This window comes from Mastomys coucha, unplaced genomic scaffold, assembly GCF_008632895.1.
Source record: "Mastomys coucha isolate ucsf_1 unplaced genomic scaffold, UCSF_Mcou_1 pScaffold20, whole genome shotgun sequence".
Lineage (NCBI taxonomy): Eukaryota > Metazoa > Chordata > Mammalia > Rodentia > Muridae > Mastomys > Mastomys coucha.
The window spans coordinates 29,132,190-29,145,095 of NW_022196903.1; the positions used below are offsets into that span (position 1 = coordinate 29,132,190).

General features: G+C 42.5%; 1 protein-coding gene across 1 annotated transcript in view; it reads left to right on the plus strand.

Annotated features, from left to right (window-relative positions):
* Positions 1–11,354, plus strand: part of Lrguk (leucine rich repeats and guanylate kinase domain containing) — a 111,317-nt gene extending 99,963 nt beyond the window's left edge. Inside the window, exons 17-20 of the mRNA XM_031381065.1 lie at positions 4,461–4,549; positions 6,348–6,473; positions 9,189–9,334; positions 10,639–11,354. Coding sequence (XP_031236925.1) covers positions 4,461–4,549; positions 6,348–6,473; positions 9,189–9,334; positions 10,639–10,766 — 489 coding nt within the window. The 3' untranslated portion in view covers positions 10,767–11,354. The remainder of the gene's footprint in view (positions 1–4,460; positions 4,550–6,347; positions 6,474–9,188; positions 9,335–10,638) is intronic.
* Positions 11,355–12,906: the final 1,552 nt, after the last annotated feature.

Consider the following 12,906-nt stretch of genomic DNA (forward strand, 5'->3'; position numbering starts at 1 on the left):
CTCTCTCTCTCTCTCTCTCTCTCTCTCTCTCTCTCTCTCATTTCTTCTGATTTAGTTGTTTCTGCAGTAATCTTTCCCCTTGTATTTCTGGTTAATTCCTGAGTTCTGCCACCCCATTCGTAGGCTTTTAATTATAATTTTATTTGTTCTTTAATGCCTTGTCTTTTACTTAGGTTTTGGTGTGTACTCTGAAACAGCAGGTTACAGATTTCAATCTGTTTTCTATGAGAGCTTTGTCTGGAGGGTTGGTAGCTCACCTTTATTTTTCCTCTCAAGATAACTGCATATAAAATTTAACTAGGTACCTTCTGTCACCCATCTACGGGAAATTAATTTTCTCAGAGTTTATGAAGTGACCACGGCGCCTTCCAACAACCGTAAAATCAATGGCAGCTCCCCTCCTGAGATCTCCCGGCAGCGTCCACTACCTGAGCTCCTCCTCGGTTTAGGCCATTCTTTTTTTATTTTTTTTTTTCTGTTGACTTTGTCCAATTAAATTTGTCTTCCATTCTCCTCAGCTGCTCTTGGTGCGTGTGGTGGTTGGTGTGAGATTCCCCCCCATATCTCTCTGTGAGTCTCCCTTACCCCCCCCCGCCCCTTCCCCTCCATCTCCCCCTCACTTCAGTGCTATTCTCCTCATGGGCCTTCTGGAACCACAAGTCCCAAAGGAACCCTTCCATTGGCAACTCTTACAGCAACAGAAGAATAACTAACACAATGTGGGAGCTGGCTTCCAAAAGGAGCCCCAATGAGGCAGTTTCAAATGTTTAGTTCATTCAGCTCCTCCAGCGTAGGATGGAGGTCCATCCTCACCCACTGGTAGAGTGAGGATGCCCCTCCTGGGTTTTAGCTGTGGGCTTGAGGATGTTGTGGCTCCTGGTTTTATTGTAGAATTTTTGATATGGTTTTGATTTTGCTCTTTGGCTCCTAGTTTTTTATTCTTTGACAGTTTCAGATAAGTATAATATGAATTTTAACAGTTTCCATCATCCCCATTTCTCCCCTCTCATCCCTCACCCCTTCTTACTAAAGCCTTCCTTTTCCCTAACAAGTCCACCCCCTCCTTCCACGTGCTCGTGTGGCCCACTGTGATCAGAGTTATCACATGAGTGCGGGGGAGGGGGGGAAGCTAGGGTTGCTATGTAGTTTTATGTGGAGGCCGTGGGAATTCCAAAAGGTATTTTGAGACTTGGAGTGGGGAGCAGTTAGCTCAGAGATTAAGCACCTGAGATTCTATCCCCAGCACCTCAAAATAAAAGGAAAAATACAGCCCTTGTCGACACACCATTAGGAGGCGTTATCTTCGCAGCTATGACATAGTTTAGATCAAGCGTCCAATTATCATAATAATAAAAAGAATATAAGAGAAATTGCAGCAGTAAATGTTTGAGCATGGTGAGATTCAGGACAAAAGCATAATAAATTCATAAGGCATTGAATAATAACCAAAAAGGAGCCAACAAGATGGTTCAGTGGGTAAGGGCTTTTGCTACACAAGCCCAGTCACCTAAGTTCAGTCTCTGGAACTCTTGGAACTATGGAAGGAGAGACAATTGGCTGGGACTCAGATCAGTGCATTGCTCAACTCTTGACAGCGGAACTTCTTGTAGTAGCTGGGAACACACAGACCCACAAGTGACAGCATGCAGAGAGTGAGAGACTTTGGGGCACTCAGTCCTGAGTGAGATGTCCTCATCAACCCTTCTCCTCAAGGCTCAGAAAGAAAGAAAGGCTGTGCCAAAGAAAGGCTGGAAAAGTGCGAACCAGAGGTGGTAGATGACCAAAAGAAACAGCTTCTTCCAGACACAACAGGACTGGTCCCCATACAAACCCACAGACACCGTGACCGCACACATAAGACCTGCACAGGGTCAAACAGACAAAAATCCCAGTACAGAGAAAGGCCCGCCTCTCACCAAGTTTGCACCTGATAGCTGCAGGGAAAGGGAAAAATACATTTTCTCCATTAGAGCATTGCTGGGTATATCAAGCACATTCCAGGGCAGGCCCCATGCCCATGAGTAATTGGCCAACATAAAATGAGCACCATGTTTTGTGTGTGTTTCCTTTTGTGTTTTTTTGTATTTTTCTGTCTTATTGTTTTGATTTTCATTTTTTGAGGTATCTTGAGAGAGAAAAAGATAAAAACCATGAAGTTAGATGGGTAAGAAGGTGGGAGGAACTGGGAATTGAAGGAGGGGAAAGAATATGATCAACATATATTATATAAAAAAACCTTTTAAATAAAAAATACAGAAAGAAAACAGCAATTGCACAGAATCTTACAGCCTGCACACATGAGCTGAAACATACTGCGCCCCCTCCCATGGTATATACATAGCTAACAGCATTAATTTTAAAAGAAAGAGTACATGAATAATTCTTTAAAAAATATTCACAGAGTTGGCTAGTGTGTAGGTATTTGATTTCAATGTGAAGCCATTAGATTTGTCTGTGGAGTGCCTTACAGATTTTCCTCTGTGGGATTTGAATGGGGCTTCTTCCTTTCTCATCTTATCACAGACTCCTTCTAGCTCTCAACACACATTTTCTTCCCCCTTGGCCTCTCTTAGAGACCAGAATGCATGGCCAGAGAAAGAGGAAGGAGGAAACCGTCTTAGGAAACAAGTGTTCATCCAAGAGCCTGTGTCCAGTGAGTTGGGCTCTAAAAAATAAGTTTAAATTCAAACACTTAACCTCAACTTTTTTTTCAAGATAGGAGCAGTTGACAGCAAGTTGCACCCCAGAGAGTTTTTAAAAAGGGAAACGTCACCCACTCTGCTGTACAGTAAATATAATGAGTCTCAGCTTCGTGCTGTGTCCAGGGCTTGCAGTAGCAACGTAGTGACCCAGGAGACATCTGGTCTCTGGGATGTGCTTTCTTTGGCAGAGATGCTGAATGTGCCAGTTACGATATTGGGACAGAGCAGAGTCACTCCTACAGGCATACACTTGTAATAAAAAAAAAATGGAATCACATCAGTGTCATTCTCAAAAAATTTAATCTTAAAAAAAAATTTCCCCCCAAACACTCGACACCACGCCAATTCCCAAGGCTTACTATAACTAACTGTGGCTTGTACCCTGGCATGCTCATTTGCCACTGTTCCTTCTGAAGCTTTACATGGAAACAGCCTACAGTGGAGTCTCGTCAGGCAACAGAAAATCAAAGCACCTAGGTGTATTTCAGATGAAGTTATTGCAAGCAGTGATTAGTGTACTTCAAATGCACTTGCTGTTAAAGTGAATGCTATAATATGCCTCTTCTTAAATAACAGTCTTTTATGCAAGACAAATAAGCACTTGCTGAGTCTTCTTTAGTAAAGGGAAAATGTTCTATCTGGGAGCTTAAAGTGGGTGACCCAGTATTTGAACAGTTGCTAAACGGGTCAATAGTCCATTGGAAGACCTGACTAGAAACACCTGTGGTGGTTGTAAAAACTGTCTGTATGCTTTTTTTTTTTCTCTTTCCCCTCTCTCTTTTAGCCCTCTGTTTTACCATGTCCCTTTGCCAAAATCATGAACCTTTTTTAAAAAAAAAAAATCTTTTATATTCCTATATTGCCAACCCAGTGCTTTTTAAGTATGTGTAGTAAGAATGATGATGAAATGCAGAAGAAATAAACTCTCATTTTCACTGTTTCCAGACCATACTTAAGTATGGTTAAATATGTTTGTTCAATCATTTACTTCATGGGAAAAGATGAAAGTCAACTCTACCCTGGGTCCTTCAGAAGTCTTTAATCTCGTAAGAGTGATTTAAAATAAGAGCCAAGGCCCGGCATGATGGCACATGTCTGTTTTCATAGTACTTGGGAGGCAAAAGCAGCAGGGGTCACTGCAAACCTGGTCCACATAGTGAGCTCCAGGCCAGCCAGGACCAGACAGCAAGACCTTGTCTCAAACAAGCATAAAACATGTGGCTGTGAAATATTATGAAATACTATTGTGTTATGGGCTTGGATGGGGCCCAGTGGCAGAGAGCTTGCCTAGCATGTAAAGATAGCCTGGCTTTGATCCCTAGCACTGCAGGACCTGGGCACGATAGCACATGTCTGTAATCCCAGTACTGAGAGAAGGAAAGAGGATCAGCAGTTCAAGGTCATCTTTGACTATGTAGTGAGCTGTTTAAGACCAGGCTAAGATCTGTGAGATCAATCTCGTCTCTGAGTAAATAAATAAGAAGTAAAATTACAAAGTAAAGACCTTGACATTATTATTTGTCAAATAAAATTTCTGAATTAAATTTTAGTGTCTGCAAAGTATTTGGCTTATTTATAAAATTTGTTTTTTATCTTTCCACTAAATAATTGCCAATTGTTTTCTGTCTTTGTCTGCCCTGCCCCCTCCCTTTCCACTTTGTGTACTTGGAAACCTTGGGTAAGGAGAAAATGATTATAGCTATTTCGATCATCTGACATCTTTTTCACATTAGTTTTCTAATCACGTGTCTTGCCTAGGAAAGAGACTCTCTCCAAAGACAGCATGAGACAGCTCGGCAGGCACTCATGGGGAAGACGCCCCGTGATCACACGCTCCTGTTTCAAAGGTAGTGATTTATTACACTGGTCGATGCCTGGGAGATCTTGGATTGATGTTCCAGTGTCTGCGTATACCAAATGAACCCTCAATCATCAATATGAGCAGAGATCTCTGCACCCAAATGGATGTTTGTGGTCCAGTATCAAACTCTGTCCAAAAGTTGTAGCCCTTCATTTATATATTGTTTCAAGAGGCACAGCATGCCTATAGCTACTAGAAATTGGTGGTTTTGCTGACTGAAATCAAAACGACATTTCTAGTAGTGTTTGAGTATAAGTATCGGCCTGGACCATGGCTGTTCTTGCCTGAAGGTTAATTGCATCCTGTTGAGTTCTCTGTACTTGTCTGTCACCACTGCCCAAACAATGGGAATTATTTGTGGAGTCATTTGGTCAGCATTTCCTTTCCGCACTAGGCCATAAGTCCCAGAAGCATTTAGGACCAGGGCATCCTTATTAATCCATGAGCTTTTGGTCCTGGGTATAAAATGTTTTACTTAGTGCCCACCACATAGTGAAAGGATCATAGGTATCATTGGCTGTAACAGTTACTTTTTTATTAGTTACTAGGTATGAAAAGGCGCACTGAACCTTTTTATGTTTAAAATAACCAGATCATGAGATGGTTATATATTTCTTGTTATTTTCTCATTAATGTCATGGGTTTCAGTATTCTGAATTCTCCTTTCTATGTGACCTTTTAGAATATTTGAGTAATGACCATGTCCTGGCCTTTTGTCTGAAATCAAGTGTGGAATGTTTGAGTAATGGAGAAAGTCCAAGTTCTTAGAAAGTTGCTAAGATCAATAACCAAATCTCAAGTACAGCATTCAAAAATTCTTTTTAGTAATGTTATGAATGCAAATACCCAGATAGCTGAATCTTAGAGGCCATTTTTTTCTTTTTTTTTTTTTTTTTTTTTTTTTTTTTTTTGCCGGTGATACGTGTTGGGAATCTTTAGTCAGTATAAATGATATTAAGTTTTTGTCTATTTGCTATAACATCCAAGAAAGTGTAATTACTTTTTTTCCACATTATGTTACCTTGGGTTGTCTGATTCAAAATGTAAGGTTGTGTGATATATGCAAAGTTCTGGTGGGGGGTGGGGCAGGGGGTGGCTAGAAGATAGTGTCCCCCACTGCATCTGAAGCTAAGGCCTATGTGAACACCGAGGAGCAGAAAGCATGCCTCTTCAAATCCATGAGCAGAGAATCTATGCAGTTTTACATCTGAGGTCCAAACGGACTGCCATGGGCAGATGGCTGCTGTGGGCCTCTGTGCACTTCTGTGGAGTTGGCTGCTGTGCACACGGCACCTGAAGCAGGGCTGACGTGAGTGCTCGGGCTCTGTCCATGGTCAGTGACCTGAGGCAGCAGGTATATAAATCCTACACATCTGAATAGAGGAAAAGTAGTATTTCATAACTAGTATTTAATTCAGAGTGTAACACTAGAGCTTTTAAGAAATGTTTTACTTGTGGATCATTTCAAAGAATTATAAACAAAATAGAGAAATATCCATTTCAGCTTTTCTATCAATTCGTATATTGCTATAGGGTTAGACCTAAATGGGTGAGGGTTGTAATGGAGTACACACACAATTCTCAATATCAGTGATTAGATGGATAACGACTATTCCCAGTACATGTGTGTTTCATCTTAAAGTTAGGCTGCAGTGATGCCGCCGTGCAAGGCAAGCCCTGGAGTAATTCTCTCGGCTTGTGTAGTGCTGTAGAAACAATGGTCAGTATTAAGGTTCTGCCTGTATGTCTATGTGATCGCACTATAGGATCCTTTCTGTTTTCAGGGGTCCAGTACCGATACCTACTGTCAGTGGCCACCAGTATTTTGCAACAATTGATGAACTACAGAAAACGTTTGAGCTCTGTGAAGATCACTTTAAAACCCCCTTTGGACCATACCCTGAAACAAGGTTAGTTGGGTTGAACAGTTATTTTCTACAGGTTTGTTAAAAAATCATGGTTTTCATTTGTAAGCTTTAGAGAAATTCTGAAACTTTGCAGGAGGCCCGCCTGTCACAGAGATCTGTGAGGAGCAGGCTTAGTAGAGAGCACGTGGCACCTTCTCTGTATTCTGGGGGAGGGGCACACTAAGGCGGAGCAAGTGGTAATATTCCATCCAACAGCAGATAAAACCCGACAGTCTCGCAGGCTTCCCTTCTGGTGGAGCAGAGGGTGAGAGGCCTCCAGTCTTGCTGTGCCGTGTGACTCAGCTGTGACCTTGACTCCTGGCTTACCTTTGTCCCCGTCCAGTGAGTACACTGTCACTGTCTTCAGACACACCAGAAGAGAGCATCAGATCCCATTATAGATGGGTATGAGCCACGATATAGTTGCTGGGAATTGAACTCAGGACCACTGGAAGAGCAGTCAGTGTTCTTAACCACTGAGCCATCTCTCCAGCTCCCCACCTACCCCCACCCCCTGTCCAGTATTTAACGAAGTTCTCTTGGTTTCCACTGATTCTGAAGGCATCCAGTAGCTTTTCAACATCATTCTCCTTAATATCGACATGGGCCAGATAGGTACTTGTAATTTGCAACTAACGTCTCTGGTTAGTATCTTATCGACTGATGGCTGGCATTTAAAAGGCCATTTCAAGGTCCCAATGTTCTAATATGTCAAAAGGCAGTACAAAAGGTGCATGCAACCGGTTGCTTAAAAATTTATTTAGAGTGAGGGAGGTGGCTTAGGGGGTAAAGTGCTTGCCACATAAGCATGGGGACCTCAATTTGGATCCCCAGCACTGAAAATTGAGCACAACAGTACACACCTTTAATCCTACAACTGAGAAGGCTCAGGCTTGCTGTCCAAGCCATCTTGCTGAGTAAGTCTCATGAGAGACTTTGTCTCAAAAAATAATAATTGAATAAATAATAAATAAATAAATAAATAAATTTGAAGAAGACATCCAGTGTCAACATCAATCTATGGCCTCCACATGCCCACACATGTATGTACACTATACCATACACATGAACACAAAAAAACATATTCACACGAGTTATTTGTTTTTTTGTTTTTAATTTAAATGTCACTAAGGGGTGACAAGATGGCTTGGCAGTCGAGCCACTTGCTGTGCTGATGACCCGAGTTCGATCCCCAGAACCCACAGAAAGGTGGAACGTGGAGAACAGCGCCACCAAGTTGTCTGCTGACCTCCACGCATGCTCTGTGGCTCATGCATGCCTGCACATGTGATCCCTCTCACACACAATTAAGAAAAATGAATTTGAATGTTCCTAACATGTTGTTGAAGACATTGAAAAATATAAATGAGAAGGCAAAAATGTTTTGATTACTTATGAGCATTTAATATTAATAAAGAATTCACACAAAGTATCTTGAAAAATACTAAAGCCCTTAACGAATAACTGATCAAAAGGTATACACTGTTTACAAAGGGGGTGGGCTTGGGACTAATGAATACATAAGAGAAATAGTGTTCGACCTAGCTTGTAATTGGAAAATAGTTTCAGGTAGCAAAGCACCTCCTGCTTGGTGAATTAGCAAATCTTCTTATTAACTATTTTAAAGGAGAGAGAGGAGAGAGGGAGAGAGAGAGAGAGAGAGAGAGAGAGAGAGAGAGAGAGAGAGAGAGAGAGAGAGAGAGAGAGAGAGAGAGAGAGAGAGAGAGAGAAGGGGAGGGATTAGATTTTGTTAGGGAAACAATTCACAACCTTTTGGAAATCAGCTTGAACTTGTCTTAGTCTGCCTTTATGTTCCTGTGATAGCATACTGACGCAAAGCATCTTGGGAAAGAAAGGGCTTGTTCCAGTCTATATATCCAGATAACAGATGATGGCTGGAGGAAGTCAGGGCAGGAACCTGGACACAGGAGCTGATGCAGAGGCCATGGAGGGATGCTGCTTACAGACTTGCTCCCCATGGCTTTCTCATCCTTCTTTCTTATAGAACCTAGGGCCACCTGACCAGGGATGGCACTGCCCTTAGTGGACAGAGCCTTCCCACATAAATCATTAATCAAGAAAATGCCCTCATAGGCATGCTCCAGGCCAATCTGATGGAGACGATTGTGCAGCTGAGGCTCCTCCTCCCAGGGGACTCCAGTTTGTAACAAACTAACCAGCACAGATACTTTTAGGATCAAAATCCTAAAAGCTGTACTAACTCTGGGGCCAATGGCCTCACTGTGAAATGGAGATTATTTGCAGAACTGACAATGTCTTACTCTGTTGAAGCTGCTCTGACAAAACATCAGATTTTATCTAAAAACAGAAATTTATTTTTACACCCACATACCCATGTGAACATGCATGCACACACACATGTGTGCACACATAGGCACATACACATATACACACTTATTTTTAAGCTTCTGTACATGGGATCTGTGCTTCCTCGCCTTGTTTTCTCTATCTGCAAGTTTGTCCATGCCTTACTGCGTCATGTTTGTACACGGGTAAGGAGATTTGGCTGTTATGTACAGAACTTAGTATACTTTAAGCTGGGTCACATACTGCAGACACTGCTTAGAACAGGGTCAGTGGAGCTTTGTTTGTAAGCTACTGACCTTATTCGATAAAAGTGACCTGTAAAGTCACGAGTGTAAAGTTTATGGCCAATAGGCATTTTGAATCTCAAAACCATTTTCATTTTTTCCACAGAAAGGATTCCAGTGTTTCTAAGAGATATTCTACATTATTTCACGCTTCTCCATGGTCCAAAGAATTTCCCTTTCAGCTTCCAGAGGGCGGGGTTTCGTCGCGCCCAGGATCGGCAGGAAGTGACGAAATCGATGGGGCCTTGAAAGGTATGTATTGTTCTATGTAAGGGCTCTGCATACTACCATAATTATGCTTCCAACTATTGTGACCCTTCACAATGATTAGAAATTAAATGACTGTTCCAAATCAGAGGCTCCCTGTGAACTTTTATGCCCCACTGTTACAGGTGAGAAACAAAGTTTAGAATGGTTGGCAGTTCACTCTTGGTCACTTAGCAACTTAGAATAGAAGCCACAATGCTGGGTACCAGAGTCTGGGCTGGGACACATGCACTCTGGATAAATCTGTGGCGACTCCATCCAGTGAAAGTGAAGGGAAGCAGAGGGATTCAAATTGCTGCCCAGTCTCCTCCTGTGGTGGGTGGAATTCTGACGAGTTTTGTGTCGAAGTATCTGGCCCGATGCCTCCCATTCACTCTCTTGCTCCTTTACATACATGCGAATGTGCATGTCCATGTAGTGACAGAACAGCCATTGCACTTTTCCCCCGGCACTGTGTTCATGAGTAACACTGAGTGAAACCCTTGAGCACTGTGGAGAGACTGAAGGACTTCAGGTAAAACTGGGAAGGCCCCAAAGTCAAGACAGAAAGGGGCACTTTCTGAGTCATTGATACAGGATGCTTAAGTTGGCAGAATTCTCCAGAACTTGGAAGATGGGGAAGAAAGGAACCGTTTACAGGCCCAGGAAATGTTCTGCCTGGGAACAGACAGAGAAGGCCCTGACTGAATTGCTCATGAGAGTGACCAGAGGATCTCAAAAGAAGCTAGAAGTCATAGTTTGCCTTGGCCAGGATGGCACTGTGTGGTGGTACCTACAGGAAGCAAAGATAGGCTGACTGGTCTCTCAGCCCCCTCTCACCTCTATCTCCCTACCTATCCCTTCCCCAAATCCATGACTTTGGTTTTGTTTTGTGTTGCATTTAGTTTAACCAGAACCATGTGTGTAATCACTGGATTGAAACTATCCCTTGGAGTCTTGATGGCTCCCTCCTTTCCCTGGTTGTGTCAGTAGGAAATAGTTCAAAACAAATCGTAAAAGAATTTAAGAAAAAAAAAAAAAAACAACTGTGGTAGATCCCTTGCCTCACATTCATGATGCCCTAACTTAATCCCCAGTATTCCTTCTCCTGCTCAGAAGACCCATGGTCACCAGGCAAGTCACAAGCCAATCCCGTCCAGCCATGGGCATGTGATGCCAGCCTTCCCCCTCATCTGAGGATGGCATTTATCGCTGATCCTTTATGGTGCAGGAATTCTAAACTTATTTTCCTTGTGTACCAAGGGACTAACTGCATGTACCATCTTTCTTTTCCTCTTGATATTTTACAGCTCTTCGTGTAGAATCACCTATGCAGGAAAAAGTAGCCCAGAACAAAAGACTATCTGCAATTGCAGCAACTTACCCGGGTTCCAACACCAAACCCACCCTTCCTCCAATCCCACACGGCCGCAGATAGACCAGCACTGTGATTTCGGATCTCGGTGAACAGACCAGCGTTGTTGACATCTGATCTAAACATGAAAAAGGAAACCCTTGTTCTCACAGAGTTCAGCCCTTCCATCTGATCTGCGGATCTCAGCTGTTTCTCATGCACACAACTCATGACCAAAGAAAGATTCTAAGTCTCTTGATCAATTTACATTGTGATTCTCTGAAGAGCATCTTTTATTGATTTTTGTTTTCCATGTTAGTTATTCTTAGCTTTGAAAAATGTCATTTGAGTTTTTCCTCTTCCTCCAACTGATTTTCCCAGTGGATTCCTGTTCTGAGATCTCAAATACCGGAAATCTCCCTACATTTTTCATTTTATGCACAGCGGGTTCTTTGGGTTTATTTAACTGGATTTTATGGTTCAGATTTCCAGGACTATGATGATTCACCCAAAATATTAATGTTTTTATTCTAATTATGAAAACATGGTAGAGCACCATTTAACTTGTGACCAACCTGATATCAACTGCATCTCTCAAAGAGAATGAATATAATTTGGGGAAGCTCTTTAGTACCACTAAGAAATAAAAAAATATATAATATTTCCTTTTCACCCTTTCCAGACTAATTATATACTTGTTATTAGAAATATTTTGTAACAACTTTCCTTGTCCTTGTGATCTTACCCCATGGTGTCTACAGGAAGTGCTGTTGAGTACTTACAGCTGCTGTTCAGTTAGTATGTGCCCATAAGGCTATCCTCACGGTGAGAATGTTGAGACGCATCCTCTGGCTTGGTAAGTAGCCTCTTCTCCTGGCATCGATCAACAGTGGGACCAAGACCCTCTGTGTAATCCTGCAGCTCTTGCTGACTATTTTTTATTATCTAATGACAACCCCATCTTCACACGTTAGCCCTGCCAATAATCTTCTCCAGAACAGAGACTCAGCTTTAATGTGATCCACTATTGTGCCTTTTCTTACCTCGCACCCAAACTGGAGCAGATTGAAGTCTGTGTTAGTCATCTGTCTCCCACTGGGACAGTCCAGAGGAGGAAGGGTTTGTTTTGGTTTCCATTTCATACCGTGGTTATCAGGCTCCCCTGTTTGGGGCCTAGGCAAGACAGAATCCCAAGGCTGCAGGAGCTTGGGACAAAGGGGAAGGGGAGGCTGATTACCTCAAGGTTACCAGCAAAGAGAGAGGAAAGAAAGGCCCAGGCACAAGATATAGTCTTCAAGTGTATTCTCCAAGGACCTAATCCTTTCTACTAAGTGTCTATCATTTTTTGATAGCCCATCAAATTACTAGCTCCTGGATGAGATCAGAGCCCTAAGAAGTCTTGTGGAAAGCCAGCCTTTCACCATTGCCCTTTCTCCACAGTGCTAGAACCTGCCAAGTGGGAAGCAGAATGAGCACATCCTAATTTCACTCAGCATGCTATTGAGATACATGAGGGGACCTACCTCTTCCTGGGATGTGGGAAACATATTAGTCATTTTTTTTTTTTTTTTTTAAAAAAAAGTCACTGTCAGTGCTAAGGAAAAGATCCATACGTTCACATTATAAGCACTCCTTCTGATGTTCATCTTCCTGTAATCAATCAAAGATATTGCTTGGGGGATGGGCAGTTTCACTCCATAATTGGCAAGTTGGCAACTGCTGGACTCTCCCTTACTTGCCTGCATGCCTTGAACAGAAAGACTGTTCACAGGTGCCTTGAGAAAATGACACAATAATCCCAGCTGCTTGCTATGGCTTCTCAAAGTGCCTCCCTGATCAGCACTGTGTTGGTTAGCACTGGACTTCTTGCTATTGCAAAACTTGATGACTTTAAATACTTCCACCATTTCGATCCAGGCCAAAGGGAGAGTACTTCCTGTCTGACAACATCAATCTATTCTTGCAGGTGGAACTTCTCCATCTCATCACAGCTCAGTTGGCTTTCCCTGCTAGCACTTGTGCACTGGGGATTAGGTTTCCAGCATGTCTGATCATAGCATGTGGGAAGGAGGATGACCTCATGCCGCAAGCCTAAACTCTAAAGTGAAGGAAACTCCCCAGTCCATTTTGAACAATTGCAGTCCACCTGAAATTTCTCCCTCTCTAGCTTTTCATCTCAAATCAAATCCAGCTTTCAGGAAGCCATGGCTGTTCAGAACATAAC